The sequence below is a fragment of the Acanthochromis polyacanthus genome, chromosome 6 (assembly GCF_021347895.1).
Source record: "Acanthochromis polyacanthus isolate Apoly-LR-REF ecotype Palm Island chromosome 6, KAUST_Apoly_ChrSc, whole genome shotgun sequence".
NCBI classification, from domain to species: Eukaryota; Metazoa; Chordata; class Actinopteri; family Pomacentridae; genus Acanthochromis; species Acanthochromis polyacanthus.
Window position 1 is genome coordinate 16768283 of NC_067118.1, and position 27056 is coordinate 16795338.

At 41.2% G+C, this 27056-nt stretch overlaps 1 protein-coding gene across 1 annotated transcript; it reads left to right on the forward strand.

The window, feature by feature from the left end:
• Nucleotides 1-742: 742 nt before the first annotated feature.
• On the forward strand, nucleotides 743-26735 carry spen (spen family transcriptional repressor). Its single transcript, XM_051949339.1, has 15 exons — nucleotides 743-1178; nucleotides 4312-4632; nucleotides 10674-11288; nucleotides 13685-13842; nucleotides 13947-14147; nucleotides 14227-14378; nucleotides 14497-14622; nucleotides 14779-14892; nucleotides 14976-15089; nucleotides 15196-15296; nucleotides 15386-23213; nucleotides 23363-23707; nucleotides 23816-24010; nucleotides 24402-24560; nucleotides 24690-26735. The coding sequence occupies exons 1-15, from the start codon at nucleotides 1096-1098 to the stop codon at nucleotides 24819-24821; spliced, it is 10644 nt and encodes a 3547-aa protein (XP_051805299.1). The 5' UTR covers nucleotides 743-1095; the 3' UTR covers nucleotides 24822-26735.
• Nucleotides 26736-27056: the final 321 nt, after the last annotated feature.

Here is a 27056-nt window from a genome sequence, read left to right on the forward strand (position 1 = left end):
TTCTTTATTTTTATCATTCTCTTTCCATATTCCTAGGATGACACCAACGGCCAAAACCAATTACTTGAATGTTGTGTATGTACTCAGACATTAAGGCTAATTCTGATTCTGATTGTCATTTAAATTCTTCTTACCTGCGTGCAGGTATACACTCTGTTTGGATGGAGGAGGATGAACTTACTAAATCCTTGACTGAATTTCACACCAGTAAGTGTTTTACAGATGTAAAATGTTAAAAAGTTTGCAGAAAAATATAGCAATTACAACGACAAATAGGTCATCAGTAATAAGTCCATCCGCTAATTTTTCCAACTGCTTATTCTGTTCAGGTTGCAGCCCATCCCAGTTACACCCTGTAATAACTAATCGTCTTTAGTCTTTTTATGGTCAGTGACTGTCAATGAACTATCAAGCCCAGAGAAAGCAATCCTAAATTATATGTTCACTTTTTAAAATGCAGGCCAGTGGCTCATTTGATAATGCTGGGACACTGTTTTTCTGCACATTGCTAAAACTGAAAATGCTGGCCAATACTATACTAAACCAAAGTTGGACTCATCTTCTTTGACTGTATGCAAAGTGCCTCACCTTGCCATACTTCACTGACAGTGATGGGATCCTCCTGTGAGTCAAAGCTTCTCAGATGTCAAAGCACCACCATTCAACCAGGGGTTTTCTCACGCATGCGCAGGGGTGGAAGACTATCTCATCGGGGAGAAAAAAAGAAGTTCACACACAAAGCCACGCCTGCGCGGTGTGCCTCTCATTACAAGCGAAGTTGCTGCATCTTTTTAGGAAGCTACATGCTTTCTTTCGACACCCAAAGGTCGCATGGTGTCAGGGACGCGCCTAGTCACGGGAACAGACCGGAGCGCGTTCGTGAGGTGCAAGATCGCGCTTTAACAGTGAAGAGTATCAAACAGCGTGCGGGGATCCAACCTAATGGTTTACATTGGGTCACAACGACCAGTCAATGATTTGCGCCAAGTGTCTTTCTTCTGTCCAGCGTTTATTTTGCAGACCTTTTGTATTTTGCACAGGGACAAACTGACATAGCAAACTCATCTGTATGATCGGGGAGCAGGAGCACACAGTATGGTCCGGGAAACCAGACATTTATGGGTGGGAAATTTACCCGAAAATGTACGAGAGGAGAAAATTATTGAGCACTTCAAGCGGTGAGTACAAATGTGTGTGCGTGTCTGTATGTGTGTGTGTTTTGTAATGTAACGACGAGTGCACGGCCAGCATCTCTCTCTGTTGTGTCACATTTTAGTGAAGTCGGGATGAAGCAGGAGGTTCCCCTGTAGCAAAGTCCCATTTGGCAACTGTGCTGTCAGCTAAGCAACAACATTGTGCTGCATTTGAGCTGAGATGAGAAAGAAAACGGCTAGCACCCCTCAAGCACCAAGCTAGCGGACATATGCTTTTGCCATTTTGACACTAACTTGTCGGCTAGGTGATAACTTTGCCCGTCCTTTCCTCCTATATGCTCGTCCATTCCCACTAGGAGACCAGTTGACTTTAAAGCTGCCCGTCAGAAAGCACATTTTCCCGTAGCCGAGCCGCTGTCAGCTACATTCAGTGTAAACAAACTTCAGCTACCTGCCGAGCCGCTGGCCGTGGACAGGCTGTGCATTTTACACGCTGCATCTTTGGCACACACTATCGCCGTGTGTTTGGTGTCTGCTGTTTCACCTGACTCTCAGTTTGTCAGGTAACTGCCTCCAGTCGGACCCCGTGCACAAAGTGTGTCCAGTTCAGCCGTGTATATCAGAGTGCAAGAGCAGTTTTTTTTACATCCATCTACCAGCAGTCAGATGAACCTGGAAGGTGACGCGACATCAGGCTGCAACACTGTAGCGAGCTGGCTGAGATTCAACGGGCTGCTGTAGTCCACTATAATGTGCAACATTGTAGGAGGCTGCTAGTGTTTACTTTGTGGAGCACAGAAAATGGTTGTCTTTGCCACATTCAACCCCGCGGTGCTTCCAGCACAGCCTGCAGCATGATCAAGGCAAATCAGACAACATGTCCACATTTTAATGCGCCTCTTCTCACTCACGTTCATTCGTACTTTTGCGTTTGGGCGGTTGGAGTAGACCAAACCCCTGCACCTTTTATGGGCTTTTAGCTCTTTGTTGTCTTCCTTGGGCTGAAAAAAATGTAAATATGATGAGTGTGTGTGTATATGTGTGTGTGTGTGTATATATGTGTGTGTGCGTGTGTGGCTATCACGGTTGTCTGCGCGCTCTCGCCTCTCTCTTTTCGGCTGTCAAGGAAATAGCAGCTCCGTTCATGTGTGCTGGGGACCAGACTGCTGAAAACATCAGTCTACCTATATGAGCAACGTTGCGGGTTTTTTTTAACTCTTTTTTTCCCCAACTGTGTAGGCGTCGCCAAATCGGACAAAATATGCTAAATTATCAAAAAATTACCAAATTACCGACATAATCACACAGCACGCACCAACATGCGACTGTATAAAATATAAAATGTGATATTAATGTGGTGCTTGGCGCTCCCTTTGTCTTCTTATTTGTGGTCGACCGTTTAGCGAGTGAACTACAAATATGTCTGATTCATGCAGCCTTGCAGAACGCGCAATAATGGACTACCTATATGGTGTTTTATTTTTTTGTATTTTTTCCATAAAGCAGTGCTATGATGTGCGTAACGTTATGTTTGGGGGATGGTGACTGGCAGTCTGTCATTGCATTAGTAGAGGGGGAAGCTGTGCTGGCAGAGTCCGTGTCTCCTGCTGCCTCAGCTCCAGCGTTAACCCAGAGGTAGTCAGAGTGTGCAGGTGCATGACAGCCCGATGTGTGATAGAAGTCATTGAAGATGGGGGACGGCAGAATGAGTAAGCAGTGTGAACAGCTTTTCTAAAATGGCGTCGGGGGCTGTTCAATGTTGGGAACTGGCATGCCAATAATTTTATAGGCACCCTTCTGTCCTTGCCGGACAGCAAAAATCACACTCCCGAAAGATCCCCAGGATTGGGAGAGGTGGTGGGGCTCTGTGCAGAACGACGATAGCAGGCTTTGTAATCCTACACTGGGCTTGTAAATTTTGTCTAATAGGCTTCCCATCAGTCAATGGAAGCATCACTTAACAAGCTATTTTGTCATTTACAGGCTTATTAACGAAACAATGGGATACTTTCCCTTATATGCATCTATTTAAAACTTCATTATACCTAAAGCAGCATTTTTTTTAACCCTTTAGATGTACAAGCGGGTCAAAAATGACCCGTTTTCTAGCAATATCTCTGAGAATTCAGTTATGCCTAAAAAACACGTTTTTGATATCATTCCATTAAAATGTGTAAGTTGCCTTTCATACTTATAATGAAATTGTAATATTTGTGTCACTACCCTAAGCTCTTTATTACTGGTAATATCATACAAGAGGTGATGCAGTGGATGGACAGACAGGAGCAATAGCTGGAGAAAAAGAGTGGAAAAATGTTAACAAAATGAATGTTGACATTCTTCTATTGCCATTCTGTGTAATATTCTTTTTTTCCAATTATTAAAATGTTCAAAATTTGCTATAAAGTGAAAAATAAACATATTTCAAACATGGAATCATTCTTGTGTGGACAAAAATACAACACAAAATATAACACAAGTGATTATTCTTTATCAAAATTGCAAAAAAATTGCATAAAAACACATTGATTCTTATGCGGCTCATTTTTGACCCATTTATAAAAGAGTGTAGGGTTAAATCACTCATGTATCAATTATACCTTAAACAGTATTTTTTTTAAATAGGAAAAAAAGAATAAAAATAATAATGTATGTAAAATTACACCAAAGGGGCAGCATAAATGTGTAAGGCATTTTTGAACTACACTATCAGGAAATGTCACATCTCTTTGTATGCTGCCTACATTTTCTCTGTGCACTTTCCAGCAGCTGTATGCTTATAGAACACCTTCCTCCTAGAAAACCTGCTATATGCATTTATTAATGTGCAATGTGCCAAGGTTCCAAGTCCAGTTGCTGGGTTACTGTTGCCTTGTAAGAAAGCACCACAGAGCGGAAAGTAAGAGCAGCAAAACCATCTTTCCTCCCACCCCTCCATCCACACACACACACACGCACACACACACACAATGTCAGTGCTATGTATTTTGATAAAGGCATCAGCATTTGGGAAATCATTAATTAAAATATTAATCATTAACATTTTCATCAAGAATTCAAAGCAGTGTTCTTGTTTTAAATTCAGAATACCTGACGCAGCATCTTTTCCCCTGCAAACCTATAGTGATCCCAATGCTTTTGTTCTTTTTCTTCTCAGATATGGACGGGTGGAGAGTGTCAAGGTCCTGCCCAAGCGGGGTTCAGAAGGTGGAGTCGCTGCCTTTGTGGATTTTGTGGACATTAAAAGTGCTCAGAAGGCTCACAATGCAATCAACAAGATGGGGGACAGAGACCTGCGCACTGATTACAATGAACCAGGCACAATTCCTAGTGCAGCGAGGGGGCTGGACGATAGTCTGTCCTTAGGCTCTCGTGGCCGGGATGTATCAGGGTTCACAAGGGCGGCAGGGGGGGCCGTGTATGGGCCCCCCACGTCGCTTCACAGCAGAGATGGACGCTATGAACGCAGACTAGACGGGTAAGTGGACAAAGTTTCTCTGAAGGCAGCTGGAACCGTGGTTTCAGATAAACACCTTACCTCCAAGCATCTTTCCACCACCTATTCATTTACTGGTTTGGGGTTTAAAGAGGAGAAAAAGAGTTCATGATCAAGAATCGAGGTCCTTCATAAGGTAAAGCGATTCCAAATTTGTACTTGCAGGTAGAAACTGAGATAGTCTCTAAAAAATGTTTGTAAACAGGTGTATTCCTGACTTTAATCAATAGTCAGTACTGGTTGGGGATTATCTTTGTGAGTTTAAGGTTGTCTTTGAGGTGGATATATCATTTGCGGAAAATACGGGGCAAAGATTGGATATCGTAAAATTCCCAGGATTATTGGAGATTGCTGGAGAGAGAGAGAGAAAGGGAGAGAGAGAGAGAGAATAAAAAAGAGAGAGTGGTCAAGAGGCCATCCTGGGATCCCCCTAATCTGGAGTTACGTTCCCTGCTCGCTGGATTAATATCACCCAGTTTTCCTCATGTAACAAAACTACCAAGAGCACACATTATATGTATAAGACACCATTGTCTGGATTAGTGTAATTTGGTTTTCAGTTATTGTGCACACCTCGTGGAGGTGTTCACTTTTTGTCGTGGGCTGGATACATGTGGATAACCTACACAGGATATTTATTCCCCACTGTTGGATTAACACTGGCCAGACACCCAAAGGATATGCTGTCATGCTAAAGGTATGAGTTGTTTTCTTGGTTCTTTGTTTTTTGTTGTTGTTTTATTTGGGATTATATCTAAAATCAGGGCATTACAAATTGAGAGCTGGGAGACCTCTACTGGTGATCCAACTCAGTAGAGTCAACAAAAACAAGTGAGCAAAGACTTTTTTTCTGCCCATTTTTGTGGAGATAATTTTTTACTTTTCAACGACCAAGACTTGCAGATTTGCTGAGGACCAGCCAGGTCTTCATTGGATTGTACAAATCAAAGAAGAATGCTGGAAATGGTGACTGGAAAGTTGTGCCAGCCTCACAACTGGAGATAACCTACCTCATGTCTGTGGATTACCTCAACCTTTCCTGAATGTGGAACTATAACTTAACCTTGGATATAATTACACACAGAATCAAGTTGAACTATGTTGCACCCATGAACTGCATTTGTCATTGACTCGGCCAAGGCATGGACAGCAAGGAGATCATGGATACAGAACAGACATGAAAACTTGTAAGGTTCAGAACTGGTACATATGTTCTCCACCCTCAGCATGAACACAGTTCAAGAACCTGGATTACTCTTACCAGACATCTTCTTTATTGCTTATCTGTCATGGTCAGTTTTCCCTCCCTCTACCGAAGGAATTTGTTGCTGTTCGCAGTATAACCAAAGTGGAATGTGCAAGACTTAAAAAACAAAGATCAAAACTCAGTTTCTCACACCTGTTAATGCTGTCGGGGAATCAGTGGTCAACTGACTGAAGATGGGCTCCTGGATATCATATATTTACTCTACTGGACTCAGTGATTTTTTTCCACCCCACATGTTTTAATGGATATATGAACTCTGTATGACATTTTCCAGCATTAACTTGGATCTGTACGAGGCCAAGTTTGTTTTCACTGTTTTTAACTAAATTGGACACTCCAGCTCATCAATGCACATGCGGTCCCCTGCCCTGTGGATAAGGATTATGTTTTCTAACATTTTTGCTAACCGTTTTTTCCTTCTGCTGCTCAACGTTTTTGTCCATTTTTTTGCTCACAAAGTTCTATCTCCCTAAATTGTATTTGGAATTATAGGTCAAGTTACCACTCTCTCAAAAGGTTGGTATGTCCTGCCCTGTGTATTTTAGCTGTCCTCTCTAACCCCCTAGTTTGAACCCCTGTCTCTCTCCATTTTCCCCACTAACTGAAGTAGCTGGCGCATCGACTATTATTATTACTGCCTATATGTCTATATGCAGAAATTTGTACCTTACCTTGTATTGTTTTCCTTTCTCTTCCTCTCACCTAACCCCACTTTCAGCTCCTGTCCCCTGCTTTTGTTTTGTAATAGTTACATATTGCAGATGTTATTCATGATAAATGATCATGTTGTAAAATGTCCCCCTTTTAGTAGGCAAAACATTCCCAATATAAGAAAAGGATTGAGCTGTAGAATCTTAAAAACTCTTCCAAAAGAAAGTTCAAATATTTGTCATATTCACAATATCTGTAGTGAAATGCAGATGTGACATTGTCTGGTGGATGTGCTAAAAGGCTAATGTGCAAAAGCAGAGTAAGAGTAAAAATAAAGATTAGGAAAAAATATAAATTTCAGTTACATTTAATTATACTTAACTGAACACAATTGGCCAGTCTTTCTTAAAACCCCTGATATAGAATAAAAATAATTATTAGATTAATATCTCATTTTGTTTCCTAATTTCATAATTCAAGATCTTTCATGACCTAAAAGGTTAGTTCTTTCAACATTAGATAATTATGTATCAATCTCAAAATCAATTAATGATTTAAATATTTTGCAACATGTGCTGGATCTTCTACTTTCCCCTGCTGTATTTAATTTTAAATGTTTTTGAAAAAATTTCAGACAAAAGATGGTATAAAAAGTAAAAAATCTGCAACTACTGTGTTGTGTTTTCACCTTGCACTTTGAAAAATGTTCTCTGCTTTTTTTTAATTGACAATAATAGAATCTGAAAAGTGTATATCCTGTCACGGAGTACAGAATCAAAATTAGATTTTTATGCAAAAACTCCTGAGGAATATAATAAATGTAATAGTATTTATGTGGCATTTTAGATTAAGTGCGTTTACATTATTAGATTTTAGAATTTCTCTAGCATTGTTTTAACTGTGGTGACTGGTCCCTTAATTCAAAGCTTTATGATATGGTTGCATCTAATGTTGGAAGTCAGTGAGCAGGATTGATTCATAGCAATACTGGGTGTACAGGATTGTTGCATCAGTGTGATGAATTGCCTTTATATGGAATCCATTTAGTGGAAAACCAAAAAATATTTAGTTTTAACATTTGGTTGCTTTGTTTCCAAATTCTCTTTGAATTAGGTTAGGATAGATTATTTTTTTCATAGCACACATCAGCGTGGTTGTGAAGAATGGCACACACCTATATAAAATTTTATCAGTATTGCTAACCCTTTGCTCCATGGTTTGTTTTACTTTGTGCGGACAACTAGAGGCTCAGCAACTTTCGTTAATTTGTTTGTTTGCACGGCAAAGGGATATTTACCAGATAACTACTCAAAATACATTTACATGGATTTGCTTGTGTGGCTCCAATGTGACTGGGCCTCTACAGAAGGCTCCTCTTTGTCATGCGGCTGGAATCAGTTCCCGAAACAGTTGATGTGCTTGGCCTCCACCAGAGTAGACTAATAATCAAACACTGATAGAAATTTCTCCAAAAAAGTCTAACGGAATTATTTTTAAGCTCTATGAATAATGTAGAACCTGATTTGTGTAAAGTGAAATTGGAGGGTATCTGTTGAGCAGTGAGCCTGTGCCACCAAATTAGCATTTTCGAGAGCATCTAGGGGTCAAGGTAATCCATCAGTTTCACAGCAGACATCATTATGCCATAGATGTTATTCATGAATCCAGCACACATAGTGATTAAATCAAATAAGCTGAAACAGAATTTGCCCCTGACCTGCTGTACTTTTATGTATAGTGCAATAAAATTAAGACATTCCTGTCTCCTGAACCAATTTGCTCTCAACATCCAGAGCAATATGTACGTCCCATACAGTCTTTGTTCTTGTGCGCCATGTTGGAAAAACTTAATGCAAGACTTTCATTTATGACCAAAAATATTGTGTGTGTCTTAAGGTCATATTGATGTAAAATGATTTATGATGAATATTTACAGTTTGACCATATCTCAGTAACATAGAGCAGTGAGAGGGATTATTAAGAAGGGTTTATTACTAGATTTTAGTTCACACAGTAAGGCTTAGGGGACGTCTTCAGTCTATTCAAATTCGCTATAAGATGGCAATAAAATGTGAGTGTGCATGTTCATTGAAATTTACAGAGAATAATTATTTATTTATATTTATTGTAAATATACATAATCCATTTTTGTCAGATATAAAAGCCATTTGGGCATTTTAAGAAACTGATCTTATGGATCATTTACCAAATAGCCTTTCAGGACATCCCAGGACACCAGTGATGCAGAGGAAGATGCTTGTGTCATATATCTTCAGAGAAATGGCAAGAGCAGTCTTCTGCAGCACCACGTGTATTCTGGTTGGTTTCTAAAGCTCACTGAGCTGCATGCACAAAAGATCATAATCTCTTAGATGTTTGGTTTGAATCAGCTAGACTAGACTGGCTAGACTAACTATACACTGGAATATTTTATGCATGAATCAATTTTCATATCAAGTGCTTAACAAATTCCAAATCAAGTAATAAAACCTAATTGTGGGAAAGCCCTACACTTCATGGCTGTAAACTAAAAGAAAACTGGAATATCATGAAGCTAAAAACAGTGCCATAGCAAGTCTAAAATGTGTCAATAAAAGGACCAATCACAAATATTTGCTTGAGATTCAAGGCCAAAAACATTGTGTTCTCTTGTATCGAAAAAAACAATCAAAGGCTGCTGCCAATATATGTATATATATATATATATATATACACACATACAGAGAGAGCATGCAGTTGCTGAACTTGACACTCATTCTCACGCAAGATGGCCCTCAACTGAAAGAAAGCTGATAAAGTCCACTGTAAATACATAAAATACATATGCATATAATCTTGACTGTATAGTGCATGGGTTTAAAGATATTCTAATACTATGTTTTTCCACTTAATGATAAAAATATCTTAAGGTTGTGGCTTGAAGTCCCACTCTTTCTAGGATCTTAGTATTTTTCCATGCTTGTGTTTGAACTGGATAAAGAATAAAACACAGTCTCTTCTTTAAAGTAGCAGCATAATGAGCATTTGTATTTCTTTCTGTATTGAACCATGTTCTGCCCTATGCTGTAACATCGTGGCTAATTTGCTGATTATGATTTGATCCGAATTCAAAAAGTGGTAATTGCTGTCCTGTCCTGCTCATTATGGTGAGTTTGGTAATACAACTGCTGTAATAACATAGTGGTTGTATTACCAAATTAAAATCTGATTGTTTTATTCAGAAAGACGATGTTCAGGTCTGAACAAAATGTCCTTATTAGCACCGTTTCTAATGTGCATCTTCACAAAAGATGCTTTGAAGTGCTTTTTTCAGAAGAACAAGTGGTGCCAAATTGTGTAACATTATAGACAATTGGCTTGTCATAAGTCACTTCCAAAAACCTTCAACAAAGCCTCTAAAATGAAGGATTAAACGCTTCAATAAATGCCTTTTGTTATTGTTACTAGATGTTACAATCTATGAAAGCATAGTCTGTCAGTCCTTAAATACAATCTTTGCACAAGACTGTTACATTCTCCAAATAAGCTTTAAAAGAAGCTGCAGATTGCTGCTCTCCAATGTACCAAATGCTTGCCTTCTGGTAAAAATCTTTGTGCGATATGCTGACTGTATTTTAAATATGATGCATTTCATCTTACACTAGGAAGAAGTATTTCTTTGATGCTTCAGCTGAGAAACTGTTAATAAAAACACATCTGCATCCCCTCTAAAAACATCAGTTTTAAACATAATAAGCTAAAGCTTGTGTTACCATCTCAGCATTCTTAGAAATGCATGAAAATTTTTTTTGTTGTGGTAATATGTTGCCCACATGGCGGTGAAAGGGTCAGATAAAATATGTAATTCGTGGTGCTTGTTTGTCTTGACCAGTCAATATTTAAATCCCCTTGTAGTAATATGTGTACGCCAGTACAACATTCCCTTCTCTTTAGATTCAAAAATCTGTCTTAAACCTTCTCAAAACACTGCCCCATCTTTCCCTTTGTCTAATTATGACAAACCCACCAGAGACACCTGATAGTTTTGTTTATCCACTGTGTCAGCAGCTATCTTCAATCTCTTATTATAATAAGTTATAACTTGCTCTCTCTTCGTGTTTGTTAGGACTGCTGAAAGTCGAGATCGGGCGTATGATCACGGTGCCTATGGACATCATGAGCGTGCTGGTAGCAGTTTTGACCGTCAGCGGCACTATGAAACAGACTATTATCGCGATGCAAGAGAGAGGACTCTTAGCACAGCTGGCAGTGGGTCTGGCACCTCCAGTGGAAGCAGTACAACAGTGTCATCAGGAGTCGGTGGAACTATAGTTAGCGCCGTTGCTGGAAACACAGGAACAAGTGGATCCACAGGAGCAACAACGGGAGGAAGCGGAGGATCTGCATCCAGCGGGGTCGGCTTCTACCGCTCCCACAGCAGGAGCCCCTGCCGCTTTGAGACACCAGAGCCTCGTTATGAGTCTCGGGCTAGGGAACCCTTTACTTTGGCCAGTGTGGTTCACAGGGACCTTTACCGGGAGGACAGGGGTCGACGTGGGGAACGGTCGTACCGCCACAGTCGTAGCCGGTCTCCACACTCAACGCATTCACGAAACCCCTCACCTCAGAGACTGGTGAGTCAGGCTGGTCGTCCTCCACGCTCCCACAGTGGGTCGGGTTCCCACAGCCGCTCCTCCAGTTCAGACTCAGTCAGCAGTACCAGCAGCAGTACAAGTGGCAGGTGAGTGAACCCTAATCTCACTGACAAGATTTCTGCTCTTGTGCATGGTTGTTGTTTACATTTTTGCATCCGAGTGTGTGGCAGTCTGGATCCAAAATAACTGCTACCCAGGCAAGTGAACTGAGATTTCACAGAATATTACTTTTTAAATATATGTTTAATGCAGTCTTTCAATAACACCCTTTCCCCAGCATACATTAATATCAGCTGTACTGGTCCCCATTAAGCTATAAAACTGTTTTTGAGTCAACATTAGTTTCTCCAACCATCCCAGATTTGTGCAAGATGTGTGCGTTTAGTTTCTGTCATTGGTAAGCAAGGACGTCTATCAACAATGGTTTGTTGCCCAACATAACTCAGTGCAGATGCCATTCCAAGATAATGTATCTCCCATTACTGTGTCATTATATCTGCTCATTCTGCAATCCTGTATCATATTTTATGGGAAAATAAGCAAAACATTCAAAGAATAGACGTTTAAATCTTCGCAACAGTTGCCCAGGACAAATTACTATCAATATTTGTAGAGTCTGATTGTTGAACTAGATTGTAAGAAAACAAACATATCCAATGACATGACTTAGCTTGGAACACCAGGCTGATTTTTTTCGGTTTTCAATACTGTTATATATCTTAAGGCTCCACCCAACAAGCCCATTATAAAAATCATTTTAGAAGACACACTGCGACAGAGTATGTATGTGCCTCTTTGTTCTTTCAAGGAAACTGTACTTTGCCCTTTTGTATAATCATTGACAAACTTGTCAAATGACGATGTTGTTGAGTAGTCAATCGGTAGGAGTAAAAGCCTTCAAAATGACCTTTGATGCATGTAACTACTGTGATGACACACTTTTTGTGTTAAGATTTGAATCGATTTATTACACTCTACATACTTTGGACTGGGCTAAGGTGCACTTTAGTCTTTAAATTAGAACACGTAGCACAACTCCTGTTGATGTGCTTAGCTTCAGTGTTCAGCTTTTATGCCTTCGTTAGAGTTGTTTCTGTTTTTTAATATGCATCCATTGAAAAAAATACAGTTTGTCATCCAAGAAATACATTCTATGAAGTGATTTGAAAATATGACAAGGGTTAAGTTGCTGGTAACGTCTTAGACACCAAGCACTAACCGTTGGTAAGGTCAGCTACATACAACAGCCAAAATTAATACCGTAGTTGCACTGGATATATGTAATTCGGATGTTTTCCAGGCATACTGTGAGAGTGGTTTTAACTCTGGCGTTAGAAGCAATTGTCTGTCATCGCAAACGGTGGCTGTTTGTTTTGTCGTGCCAGTGAATCTGGTTTGTTTAGCATTTGACATGCTAATTTTGTGCAGGGCTGTGTCATCATCATCCATCATAGTTATATGTCCCTGTAAGATCCTACTCCTAAAAAAAATAAGAAGATCAGAATAATCAATTGTAGGGGAAATGCTCAGTTTTAAGCATGTCTTTCCATGGGAATTTGCTACATACATTTCTTTTACCTCTCTCCAGTTGTTTATTTTGTGTCTCACTGCATCACCTTTGGACACAGTGGAGTCCACAGCTCAGAACGACATGTAGCGACACATGTGGCTTGATGAGGAAGTGCTTTGGGGGGGATTTCAGGAGACGGCTGCTATATTTTTCTCACTGCCTACCTCTGTGTATGGGTAATGACTCCCCCCCTCCGTGAGATCCAGTTGGAACTGGAAATTTCTGGCCAGTGCTGGCTGCCTGCCCACTCCCACAGGCCAGGCTCCGTCAGCAGCACTTCCGGGAGTGTCTGAGCACAGGCGGAGAAAGTGAGAAGGAAACAAACAGCAGAGGGCCTCGAAAGCTAAGACAGACATGGGAATCGTTTGAGAAAAAAGGTGGATGAGGCAGCCATGCATTTGCCACTTGCGTGAAAATCCATCTTTTTGCACTGATAACCAGATGCACCACATGAATGTGAAATAGGAAATGAAGGGATATGTTGCAGGAGAGAGAGACTGCATTTTTAAACTGTAAAAAGAGCCATTAAAACCATATGTAATCTAACAGTCCATTCTTGTTTGAAGTTTAGATGAAGAAAGCACACATTTTTTTCACCTTCAATTCAATGTTTATGAAAAATCTAATCGTAGTAGTAGTTCCTGACAAACTGAAATATAGCATATAACATGCATTACATGATTTCTCAGGGGCAGATAATGTAGCTTGAGGGAATAGTACTCCATAATAAAAGCTCTCCTTTAGGTTTGCTAAAATTTGTCTTGATAAAATATTAGATTATATGAAATGAGGATTTTATTACATTTTAATTATTTCTTGGTTATGTTAATGCAACAACAGGACACAAATAACCACCTTTTTGCTGTACATTTTTGATGTTAAAGATAAAAATGTGTTCTTCTTTTACTACAGTGATTCCAGCAGTAGCTCCAGTGACGACTCTCCGGCACGTTCAGTGCAGTCTGCTGCTGTTCCTGCACCCTCAGCACTTACTTTATCATCCCTTGACAAGGATGAACCACGTAAAAGCTTTGGCATCAAGGTCCAAAATCTTCCTGTGCGCTCTACAGGTTAGTTGTGTGGCACTCCAGTAGTGTGTGAGCACTTGTTATTTAATAACATGCTACTTTTTTCATTTTTTAAATTAATGGTACATCTAATTTATTTACTTCAGATACAAGCCTGAAGGATGGTTTGTTCCATGAATTTAAAAAACATGGAAAAGTTACATCTGTACAAATCCATGGAGCTTCAGAAGAGCGCTACGGGCTTGTCTTTTTTCGGCAGCAAGAGGACCAAGAGAAAGCACTTGGAGCATCGAAGGGGAAGCTTTTTTTTGGCATGCAAATTGACGTCACGGCCTGGAATGGCCCCGGTAAGTTTTAATATTTAACTGTATTTGAGGAAAACATGTATATTGTCAAGTCCAACAGCTCATACTCAGCACTTTTCAGAGACAGAAAGTGAGAACGAGTTTCGGCCCTTGGATGAGAGGATTGATGAGTTTCATCCAAAGGCCACACGGACATTATTCATTGGAAACCTGGAGAAGACCACGACGTACCATGACCTGCTTAACATCTTTCAACGGTTTGGAGAAATAGTGGTAGGTTATTGATGTGAAGTAGTTGTAAATCAGGCAATGTTTAATGGTTCCAGTGCTGCAAATGTTGAGATGGTCATGCATACTGACAAAGTACTTTTTGTTTTCATTGTTCCCAAAGGATATTGACATTAAGAAGGTGAATGGAGCGCCACAGTATGCCTTTCTACAATACTGCGACATTGCGAGTGTCTGTAAGGCTATTAAGAAGATGGATGGCGAGTATCTTGGTAACAACAGACTAAAGGTGAGACTTATGTTGATTTAATACCAAATATTACTTTACACCACCATCACATTCTTGTCTTTCTCAACCATACTTACTATTGTGAATGAGAAGTGTTTCTAGAACTCTTTAAAAAATAAAATAATTACATTCTGACATTTCATTCTTTTTTTCCAGCTGGGCTTTGGAAAGAGTATGCCTACGACCTGTGTTTGGTTGGATGGATTAGCATCAAACACAACTGAGCAGTTTCTTACTCGTCATTTCTGCCGCTATGGACATGTTGTCAAGGTATTCCTGTTGTACTTTATGGTTGGCTGTTGTTTACTTTGTGGAACTTTGAACTCTACTTTTCTTTCCTATGTGGCTTGCAGGTTGTATTCGACAGGATGAAAGGAATGGCCCTTATTCTTTACAACAACATTGAATATGCTCAAGCTGCTGTCAAAGACACAAAGGGATGGAAGATAGGGGGCAGTAAAATTAAGGCAAGTTAAAATATAGCTTTGCTTGGACATTATGTCCTCTTCTATCTGTGTTCCCAGAGCTTGATAAGCTGTAACATTGCAACTCACATGCATTTGTTTTCTTCAGGTGGACTTTGCAAATCAAGAAAGTCAGATGGCTTTCTATCGTTCAATGCAAGCATCTGGGCAGGATATTCGAGACTTTTATGACATTCTTTCTGAAAGAAGGTTTGTGTAGTTTGCTTAAAGAATAATAATTTTACCTCTGTACTATCTAGTACTAAAGCTAAAATAAAATTTTTATTATTTCTTGGCAGGGATGATCGACGAACCCAATATGAGTTTCAAGCAGAAAGACAATATTATGAGAACGTACGAACACCAGGAACATATACTGAGGATCCACGTCGTAAATACCCTGCTAGAAGTCGGGAGTTCTACAGTGAATGGGACCCGTATCAGGGAGATTACTATGATGCACAGTACTTTGAAGACCCTCGGGAATATCGGGAATACAGAGCAGACCCTTATGAGCAGGACATTCGCAAATACAGCTATTTGCAGCGGGAACGTGAAAGAGAGAGGGAGCGCTTTGAAACAGATCGTGGACGTGATCATGGGAGGAGGACCATTGAGCATAGCCAAAGCCCATCTCACATTACCACTCGTCGTCCTGCTAGCCCCACTGCATCTCCTTCTCTCTCTGAGAGGATACCAAGTGATTCAGACCGACGTATTTGTTGTCGATCCTCTGAAAGAAGTGGCAGCTGCAGTTCAATCTCTCCACCCAGATTTGAAAAACTTGAAAAGACACGTTCTGAAAGGTATAATAAAACTGAAAAACTTGAAAAAGATAGAGTTTTTGAAATTGAAAGAGCAAATTTGGTTGAAAAGGACAAGAGGACTGGACGAAAAGATCGAGGGGACAAGGACAAAAGTGAGAAACAGAGGTTGAAGAAGCTTAAAGTTGCATCACCTATTACCCAGGCCTGTGAGACGGAACCTGAACTTGACAGAGATGTTAGTCCAGAGTCTCTTCTTCGAAGTAAGACCAGTAAAATCCCAAAAGAAAGCTCAAGCAAAGGAAGGTTAGACCTTCTGCCATGTGTGGTGCAGTTAACACGTGTTAAAGAAAAGGAAGGAAAACTGATTGGCCACGCTATCCAAGAGAAACAAATACCGAGGGGTGGGAGTGACAGTCCTAGATTGGCATCACCTACAGCTGACCAGAGGAGTCCTCCATTCCGCACAGAATCATCAAAAGGTGACATCTCTAAGCATGGAAAAGTGCCCAGAGACAAAAATGTGCACAGTTTAGTGGAGATCACTGACAAAGATGGTAAAATAAAATCTAAAAAACATGGGAAATCCGAAATGGAATTTGACAGTGGTGTATGTGTGGATATTGACCGTCTGGCTGCAAGGAAAAGGCGTTTTGAAGATTCTGGGAAAGCTGACCGACAGAAGAGAAATAGTGAAGAGGAACTTGGTAGACCTGGACTTTATAAACTGTGGAACAGTACAAAGGAGACAGATATGGATAAGAATCTTTTGCTAAGAGGTTTGCATAAAAAAGAGCACCACAAAGATAAATGTGTCCGGATGGTTGCAGTTACCAGTCCTAAAGATGGACGAGACTGTGAAAGCAACTCTGTAGGCCTTCCTCTGCAACGGCAGTCACAGCTGGACGAGCTGCCTGAAGATTCTACAGATCAGCTAGACTCTCTGTACCTCAGAATGGATTTAGAGAGCTCCAAAAGTGAAAACAGCTCCAGTCACACAAAGATGTCAGATGATTGCAGCCTTGATATGGATGAATTAAAAGAACAACAGAAACACAGTATGTCTGAAACTGAACAAGGGAGGGTGAAATGTAGAGACTCTGATGATGGAGAAGAACACTTTGTGCACATTGACCAGGCTAATATTTGCACAATACAAAATGAACAGAGTCGATGGCTCCGATCCAAACTTGGCGATCCTGATAAGGTAGTCAAGTTTGAACATCCACCAAGTAATGAGACCCATGATTTTGAAAAGGATTATGCCCTGCATGATGTTGGAAAATCCATTCAGGATATGGCTAGTGACGACTTTACTTGGTGTAAACGAAAGAAGTTAGAGAATTTTGACTTTGAAATACTCAGAGTAAAGAGAGAGCGCACCTTTGCGGTTTCCCAAAAGGTGAATGAAGACATTTACAATATACCGTCTTCAATAGGAGCTGGTCAGTTTTCTGAAAATGAGGACAATGAAACTGTCCAGATATCTGTGTCAGGTACAAACAAAGTCAGAAAATCCTCTCCAAAAACAGATGATAAGTTTTCACATTCAGAGTCATTGAATAACAGCTTGGACCTGACAGGCAGACATTTTCAGTCATCTGATAACGAACTCCCGAAGCGTAAGACATCCTTGCTTGGATGCGATGAGGAATTAATGCAACATTGGGAAAGAAGGATAAAGTCTGATTCACTCAGAATGGAAATGACATTCCCAAGTGATATCTCAAAACGTGAAAGCATCCGCAAACGCCTTGGCCAGGATTTGGAGCCTGGTGAAGTGCAGTCTGATTCAGATGATGATGGAGAAAACAAGCATATCTCTCCCAAGTCCAGTAGTTCCTTGTCTTATATCCTCAGGGATCGTGACGAGAGGATGACAGACCTGAAGCTCTCAGGCTCCTTGGAAAAGAACAGGTTTTACTCATTTGCTTCAGATAAAACAATAACTCCTGATACAAAGGCTCTTCTTGAACGAGCCAAGACATTGTATTCATCAAGGGAAGATAACTGGTCCTTTCTTCCATCGCGCTTTCCAGCCTCCCACAGCTGTTCTGATAAGGACAAGGTAGAGCTAGCACCTCGACCTATTCCATCTTGGTACATTGTAAAGAAAAAGATTCGTACTGACTCTGATGAAAAGGTACATGATAAAAAGGAGGAACTTAAGCCACAGGACCAAGAACGTCAGGAATTGTTTGCCTCCCGTTTCCTGCACAGCTCAATCTTTGAACAAGATTCCCGCCGCTTGCAGCATCTTGAACGTAAAGATCAAGATTTAGAAACTGGAAGTGGAAGACCTTTTACCAAGCCAGGTGCTACTGAGGCACAGCCTGAACCTGGAGGAGGTGACATCCCACAAGAACCCATAGTCCTTTTTCATAGTCGGTTTTTGGAGCTTCAACAACAAAAAGACAAGGATCATTCCCCACCTGACACTGAGAATGATTCAACAGTAGTGGAGATTAAAAGAGAGGAAGTTCAGAATTGTGATAATCTGATGACTGAAAAGGAATCTGAGCCAGCACTAAAGGCTGATGACCAATCAGCCACCTCTCCTATAACCTGGACAATTGCACCATTTGTGTCCTTCCCTAAATTACTGTCTTCACCAGAAAAGAAAGAAGTTCTGCCTCCATCCTCTGATCAACCTGTGTCATTTGTCAAAGAGGAGAAAGTGGAGCCACTTCTTGAAGTGTCCCCATCTCATGCTCTTCCTATGGAAGACTTCAAAGCAGTTGCTCCCAAACTCACCGTAACACCTCCAATTGTCCTTTCAGAACCAGATCATGACATTGAAACAAAAGCAGAACAAAGTGAACCCAAATTGAAAAGTGGTGATAGTTTGACAGTGGAACGTAACGCCGTTGTGGAAGATAAGCCTCCCACTCCTGGTGGATCCTTAAGTGGTTTTGAAAGAGAGACCACTGAATTTGCTTACTCAGCCTGTTCCAAGATTGAAGAAAAATTAGAAATTGATAAGACAGAACCTGAAATCGAAAATCAGGAAACAAAACACTTTGAAGAATCAGAAAAAACTGAAACAGATAGTGAGGCATGTATGCCACAACTAGAGGCTGAAAGAAAACCATTACCAAACCGCAGACAGCCCAAGAGTAAAAGGGGGAAACCTCTGTCAGTATTGCGTGCTTCACAACCTTCTCAAATTGTTGCTGCTGAAAAACCTGCGACACGAAAGAGTGAACGGATTGATAAAGAAAAACTCAAAAGGTCCTTATCCCCTCGAGCAGAAACACCAAAAATATCATTTGAGTCTAAAACCACATCTAAGTCACCAATACATGCTTCAGATTCTGAACAAAACCTTGAGTCAAGTTTGATCCATGGCAGAACACGTCGGAGGAATGTAAGGTCAGTCTATGCCACGTTACACGAAGATGACCAAGGTGGCAAAGATGTGGTTGAGTCATCACGCTGCATGCGCAAACGTGGTACTGACAGAGAACCAATACAGCAAGAAGTTCAAATCTCTACCAATGCCAGGCGAGGACGTCCACCTAAGAGAGGTGTTAAACGGAGTGAAGATGCATCACCAGTAAAAGGGGATCAGAAGAAAATGACAGAAGACGACTCAGAGGTCAAAGAGGCCTCAAGTACTGTAGAGGCTGTGAAAGCCTCTGAAGGATGGCGTTCCCCTCGTACTCAGAAAGTTCAACAAACACCACTAACTTCATCTGCTCCAGTTAGCAAGAAAGGAGGTAGAATGGACAAACCATCTGGAAGCACAACAGTACCTGAACAAGCTGATATGGCAAGTAGTGATGAGTCTGATCTTAAGCCTAAAGCGGATTCTGAATTGTTTGGCAAGTTACCAGAAAGAGTGGAAAATGCAAGCTCACCAGTGCATAGAAAAGAAAAAGATTTTAAAGAGTCTGGAGGAAAGAAATCTGCCGATGAAGATATTGAAAAGCTAGATACCAGCTCCTCTGAGAGGAGACAACAGACTGAAAAGACTGTTAAAATAAAAACACCAAGGTTGAAACGAAATACCAAGCAGCTCACTGAAGAAAAATCACACAGTTTAAAAAATCTTGAGATCCGTGTAAGCGTTGATGATGTAAAAGGTTTACTTCGTTCAGAGGACGAGTCTGAGACTTTTGAAGGTGCTACTATTACAAAAACCAAGACAGTAATACAGGTCAGTGAAGGAACAAAGATAATAGGCTTTCCAAAAGAATCCGAAGAGCTTAGTGCACAGGAGAAAGAAGATATGCTATCAGAATCTGAACTACCTGCTGACCCAGCTGCACTATTAGCACGACAGATGGAACTAGAGCAGGCAGTAGAAAATATTGCAAAACTAACAGTTGAGCAGCCTTCCCGACCGTATAAGGAACCACCCTCAGGTCAACCAGCTATACTGCCTCCTGTCGTGGTTGAACCAGAAAGTGAGGTTGAGGAGGAGAAGCGGGCAAATCCCGCAAGTGAAACTGAACTTGCAGCTGCCATTGATTCAATAACAGCTGAAGAAACATGTGGAGATGCAGATGGTTTCACATCCCCTCCTACTTACACTGCTCTCATTCCTACCCCTGAATCCCTAATATCATCCTCCTCCTCCAATGAGATCATGGAACCTGAAACACACATGGTGATCAACAATATACTTGCAGGGGACTTAGATGATGGCCCTCTAACACCAAGCCCAAAAGGGCCAATGGCAGAGTCTAAGGCAGCTGAAGAACCCGTCCTACTTGAAACACCTAAGAAAACTGGCAAAGTTAGAGCAAAAACCCCGAAGAAGTCGAGAAGTCGTAAAGGTGCAGCTAACAAGAAAGGGGATACTGCTGAAGAGGTTACACAATCAGAGCCTTCCCTGGTCAAGTTACCTGAGTCAATCCCAGAGGACCCAGAAACCATTAATTCGAAAGCAGTTACTGTTACAGCTGGGGCAACTGCAGCAGCTTCTGTGGTCACTGCTGTTGCAACTTGTAGGCGTGATGTTACAAGTGCTATAACTGTAGACACGCCCAAAGAGGCAGAGCAGCCAGAGGTTGAACAGCCTGTACCCAAAGAATCTGCATTTCATTCAGGCACTAGCAACAGCTCCAGTTCTAAAAAGCATTCCCAAGCAGCAGAACCATGCACTCCTACATTTGCTCCTGCCGCTCACCCACAACCTGTATCCCAGTTTAGTGTACCCCTGCTGCGGCCTGCCAAAATGCCACTTTCACCTGACTGGCCTCAAAGATCTGAAGAAAGCAGAATCTATGTTGCTCCTTCATGTCATGTCACAGTGGTGACTCCTTCTATACCAGCATCAGCTTCACTTGGCACGACTTCAACAAATCCCCCAATGCCCCCTGACACCAAGGCCTCTGATATTGATCCGAGTTCAAGTACCTTAAGAAAAATCCTAATGGAACCTAAATATGTATCTGCATCTAACAGCAATTCTATTCCTACCACTATGGTCACATCTGCTTTGCCAGATCCTTCACGGATGTCAGAGAATGAAAATCCCTCTGATACAGTGGTTTCAAGACAGTTGCATCCTGAAGAGAGATCACCATTACCACCTCAGCCCGTACACCATAAACCATCTCCACTGACAGAGTCCCAACAGAACTGTGGAGACAAGACCCAGCATACAGTTATTTCTCCTGCTACCTCAGTAATAAGTCGAATTCCAATGCCTTATGATACAGAAGAAACTCCACGAATTTCCCTTAGCAACCGAAGCATTGGCCTATCTATTCCCAAGCAAAAATTTAGATCCAATTCAAATGAGAATAATCGCTGCCATGGGATGGATATAGAGGGTAGTACAAGAGGGCGCTCTGTTGTTGAAACCACTCCCTATAATGCAGGTGCCAGTCCTGGCCTGAGAGTCATTACATCAGAAGGTGTTGTTGTACTGAGTTACTCGGGTCAGAAAACCGAAGGACCTCACAGGATGAGAGCCAAAATTAGTCAAATTCCTCAAGCCAGTGCTGGTGATATAGAATTTCAGCAATCTGTGTCTAAATCTCAGATTAAGCAAGACCCACTTATCACATCGTCCCAGTCACCTACACCAAAAGTAGCCTCAACTCCCTCAGCTTATGGGCACACAGGGGTTCTTTTGACTGGCCAGTCATATAACTCTCAACCAGTTATTTCCAGTACCAAGCAGGAGAGTCTTGGATGTGACAAATCTGAAGCTCCATATCACACAGCATCCCAGGGTGGTGTTGTAAAGATGTTTCAACAGCCAGTTAGTTCCCCCCAAGTCTTGATGTATAACCAAGCTGTGATCCAACAGCAGCATGGCAAGAGAGGGCTGGGGGCAGAACCTCTGCCAAAAAAGATGGACATTGGCAAAGCTGTTCAGCAGTCTAACCTTAGCCCAGTCATGAGTCCTCACCACCCGTCACTGTCTGGAGCCCGCATGAGCCCCAGCCCTGGCATTGCAAATGATCGGTCAACTCTACATCTTAAGCAAGAACCCCAGTCTCCACGAACAGCTGTTCACTCCCCTTCACCCTTTGTCAAAGCCTGCCCTTCTAGCAGTTCGCCTATTGGAACATCTGTTGTTCTGGGTCATGGCATGCCACCAATGTCTACTTATCATTCTAGTATGCATCATTCACATTCAGAGCAATCCTCTGTCATAATTCAACCACACAGTGTCACTCAGTCAATGAGTCATGAAGCCAGGATGAACACCCCACCAATGTCTGGGATAAACTATGGAAGGCGAGGCGACTCCCTTTCTTCACCCCACCCTGGGCCCCCACAGCGCTCAAACACACCACAGCCTAATGTCATTCGTGATATGGTACTACAGTCTCATTCCAGTCCCCAAGGGTCAGTGTCAGGTGGAGGCAGCAACAGTGTAAGTGAAGAGGAGCCCAGACATTTTAACCAAGCCCTTAATAGATCTTCAGTTCCCCAGCTTCAGTCCGATGTAATGATGATTCACAGTGATCACAGAGGGCTCCACCCAAACATACGCATGGACCAGTACAGAGATATGCACCAGCGCATCCTCATGCACCAGCAACTGGGAGAGCACGCTGCTGTGGAAGCAAGACAGTCACGCAACTCGGAGACGGGAGCAACATCGTCAAGTAACATTGCTGGGCCTTCAAAGAGTCCTATACTGGGGAAGAGCATTGAACTTTCAGCAAAAGAACCTCTCAAACCACTAGAGGGAAAGCTGATACATTCAGCCTCCAATGAAAGTAGAATCCGGGGAGTCCATGCATCTAGTCCTGTCATGGTGTCTCCTCACCCTCATGGGGTTCAGCTGATGCATGCTGGAGGTGCAGGCTCCTTTCCAGTTTATCGGGACTTGCGGGGCTTCCCATCCCAGTTTCCAGGACACAACCTGGCTAACCAAGGCATTACATCTTCACAGGTTAGTAGATACACTTTTATTATATTAACAAATACTTGATAATTTTTATGAAGCATCAAGGTATAATTACATTTTTAGGTTAAGGATTATATTTTTATACTCATGCAAAATATGTATTGATCTAAAGTGGTACTTGTTTTCTTAACCAGGTCCCTCCTGAGCCTGAGCTGGGTAACAGGGGTAAAATGTCTCAGTCACACGGGGGAGGAGGTGATTCCAAGTCTGAGAGCTCCCATCTTCGCCACGCTACCTCTTCGGACCTCTCACACATTTCCCGAATAGCAAGGGATACAGTCTCGCCCTCATACCAGTCTCCTCTGATGTCCCCTATGGGTCTTACTCACAAGCCAGATCTATCCTTACAGAAAGGCCCTCCAGCATTCCTACCTACTCCTCCTCCAGCAGTACCCCCATCGAGTTCACTACAGCCACGGCCTGATGCTAAGCTAGAACATTCAGGGCATCGTTCCATTGACATGGTGCAGCTTTTAACGGTAGGAAGATTGATAGACCAGCAGCGCACATGTACATGGAATGCACTTTTAAGACAATACCAACAAGATAATATGCTTATTAATGCTTGTTGTGTTTCTTTCGTACAGAAATATCCTATTGTATGGCAGGGCCTGTTGGCACTGAAAAACGATCAGGCTGCTGTCCAGTTACACTTTGTTTCTGGCAACACCATGCTGGCCAAGCGCTCCCTGCCACCCCCAGAGGGAAGTTCTCTTCTCCGCATTGTCCAGAGGATGAGGCTTGAGGCTTCCCAACTGGACAGTGTGGCTCGCAGAATGACTGTGAGTATTTACTTTTTATTACCTCTGAACAGCACATTCTAAGACTCCAGTAAATTCTGTAATTCTACAGTTTCGTTTAGCAGATGCTTTTATCCAAAGCAACATACATCTGAGAGTAGATTTAACACAAGCAAGGATCTAGTCAAGAACAAACAACTTGGATAAGTTCCATAAAACAAATTCAAATGTGATAATAGGAGCGTGGTGCCTACAGGAAGTCCAGACGTAATAGGATGTTTTTTTTTAATTTTTAAAAGATATTTAATGAGTCATCAGTATTAAGAACTAATTATAATACATGGATTATACCAAATTACAATAAAGCAGTTATCTTTGTTCTAGGGTTGTGTTCTACGTTTACATCTATAATCAAAAACTTTCCCTCTGGCAGGTGGAAAATGACTACTGTTTGCTACTGGCTCTACCCTGTGGTCGAGACCAAGAAGATGTCCTTGGTCAAACCCAAGCTTTGAAAAGTGGCTTCATCACCTACCTGCAAGCTAAACAGGCAGCTGGTATCATCAATGTGCCCAACCCTGGCTCTAATCAGGTTTGTGGTCGTTTCAGCTTCTTCTGTTTTGCCTTCTTTGTGTTTACCCAATGTGTCACAATGAAGTACTGCATCATAAAGATGTTGCTCCTTATCTCATCATATTTTTTTTCATCTTTGTATGTACAGCCAGCTTATGTGGTGCAGATTTTCCCACCCTGTGAATTCTCGGAGAGCCACCTTTCACGCCTGGCCCCGGACCTTCTCAACAGCATCTCCAGCATTTCCCCTCACCTCATGATTGTTATTGCCTCCGTTTGATTACCTTTCTTTTTCCCAAACAAAGCCAACACCAGCCCTTTTGGACTCAGCCAGTTTGTAAACTGGAATTGCCTCATATTTTTATGAGTTTGACTTTTTAAAAAATCTAATTTAGCATGAACTCACCTTTTCTCTTTCACTTCACCAAGTCCTTAAGTCACCCAGTGATGATGAATTCCAAAAACTCTACCTTTACGAGGAGGATACGAAGGGTCAAATGGGGATTTTTGATGATCATTTCTGATTGCTCATTTCATTTTTGCCATTTTTGGAGGTGTTGTGCATAGCCTTTTTCTAATTCATAGCATTCATAAAGCTATGGATGGAGACCTTCCAGTGGGATATTTTTTACCTTCATAAAAGTGATTGTGATTTCTTTTTTTTCTCCTTTTTTTAAGATGATGTGAGAAGTCATTGCACTATGTTAAGCAAAAATTGTGAACTCTGTACAGATTTGAATATACAATGATACATGTTATGGAATTATTCTTGTGATCAGTCATGCTTGTGCAAGATAATAGAAAATCATTGCCTGGAAAATGATCAAGAATCATTTTGGCCTGATCAATCATCCTGCTTTTGCTCCGCCACCATCAGCAAATTTCTACTTCATTCCCGGACTCAACTCTCCATCCCGAAGTGTTCCCTGCCCCAGGAACTCGTGAGGGGACGTTTAGAGTTGTACAGTTTACACTCAATGCCTCAACAGGGGACTATATAAAGAATATTTAATTTGTTTATTTTTGTTTGCATCTTCTTTAAGCCTAAGGGTATTGTGGACAATTGTGAAACTGTAAATATTATAAATATTTAAAGACTGAAGCAATGTGGAGAGACCAAGTGAATTATTTTACAAGACAGGTCATCAAATCTTCTTTCTTTCTTTTCTTTCTTTCTTACTTTCTTTCTTTCTTTCTGAAGGGGCAAGAATGGGGAACAGTGGGACGGATCTGTACGGGATCCCTGAGTGATCTATAAAATTTTTTAAATTGATTGTGCCAAAATGTCTTTTGCATATGCTAAACACGCGCAATGTATCTAAAACTACATTTGATGGGAACCTATTTTCATATGTGACTTTGTATTTTGTCATTCAGAGGACAGACTTGATTCCTTTTTTTGGTATTGTTCATCAACCCAATTCTGTTACTACAGTGCTTTTACATGATGAAAGTGTAGGAACCGTTGTACTGTAGGGGTTGCATTTCTTTTGTGTATTTCTGTTTTCATTCTCCCCTATGTGGTCCTGTGCTGCCCCCTGCTGTCAGAAAATCGCTCATTTTTAAAAAAAGACTGCACCCTGAGGTAATTGATGCTGCCACTTTGTGCAAGATGTGCTATCGCATGCTTTATTTTGCAATCTTGAAGGGTAAAGTAGGATCGTAAAGGCAAAGAATGTGACCTAAACTTGACATCATGCCGCTAATGGATGTGTTTATCATTTGTCTCCATCCCTCTCCTTAACTGTCTCCTTGAGCCAAGCTGTAAATAATAATGTCCTTTACCTGTGCTCTTGTGTATTTTTCCCATTTATAATTGTCTTTCTTCAGGGTCTTTATTTTTGTTTTGTGCAACAAAACAAAGCAGTCTGAAAGAGACAGGAGGTGAGGTGTGTGAAACCGATGCTGAAAGTAAAACCATGCTTGTCAGTTCTGTGGTGTAAATATTTGTATGACTGCAAGCTGAATAGTCTCATGGTTATGTTGAAGGCACTTATAATTTTTGATAAACAAATGAGAAGAAAATACAAAAAAAAAAAAGCCCAATCTTAAACGGTGATTAATATGAAAACTGTCTTTTGATCAATCTTCATTTTGAGTGTATTTTGCTGTTCCTCCATGAGGACATTTTAAACTGTAAAATAAATGGTTGTTTAACTTACTTCTGAAGATCATTAAATGGTCCGTAACTCTGTGTTTGTGCTTTTGTGATTTGTGAAGCTGAAGATACTCTGATGCCAACTGGTACAAAAAATATTTCTCTTACTGCAATCTACTATCTGCAAGCTCCAGGATCCACTCTGTTCAGTATCCTAATGCTTTAGTTTCACGCTTCAGCAACATGTTGAAACATTTTCAAAGAGATGCAACAGATTTAGTAGTAACAATTCTTTGCTTGGCATATTATTGCTTACCACAATTAGTGCTGCAGTCTTTTCAGCTGTCTGAAGATGTCAGTATCTGACTAAAATACAAACTGTAGTTCCAGATAGGATGCAGTTTTAGGAGCTTGCAT

Excerpts from the sequence above, each read along its gene's own strand:
- spen (XM_051949339.1), top strand. The coding sequence starts at position 1,096 with ATGGTCCGGGAAACCAGACATTTATGGGTGGGAAATTTACCCGAAAAT. Across the intron at positions 13,843-13,946 it reads TCTTCCTGTGCGCTCTACAG|ATACAAGCCTGAAGGATGGT; the intron begins GTTAGTTGTGTG and ends TATTTACTTCAG. Across the intron at positions 14,148-14,226 it reads CACGGCCTGGAATGGCCCCG|AGACAGAAAGTGAGAACGAG; the intron begins GTAAGTTTTAAT and ends AGCACTTTTCAG.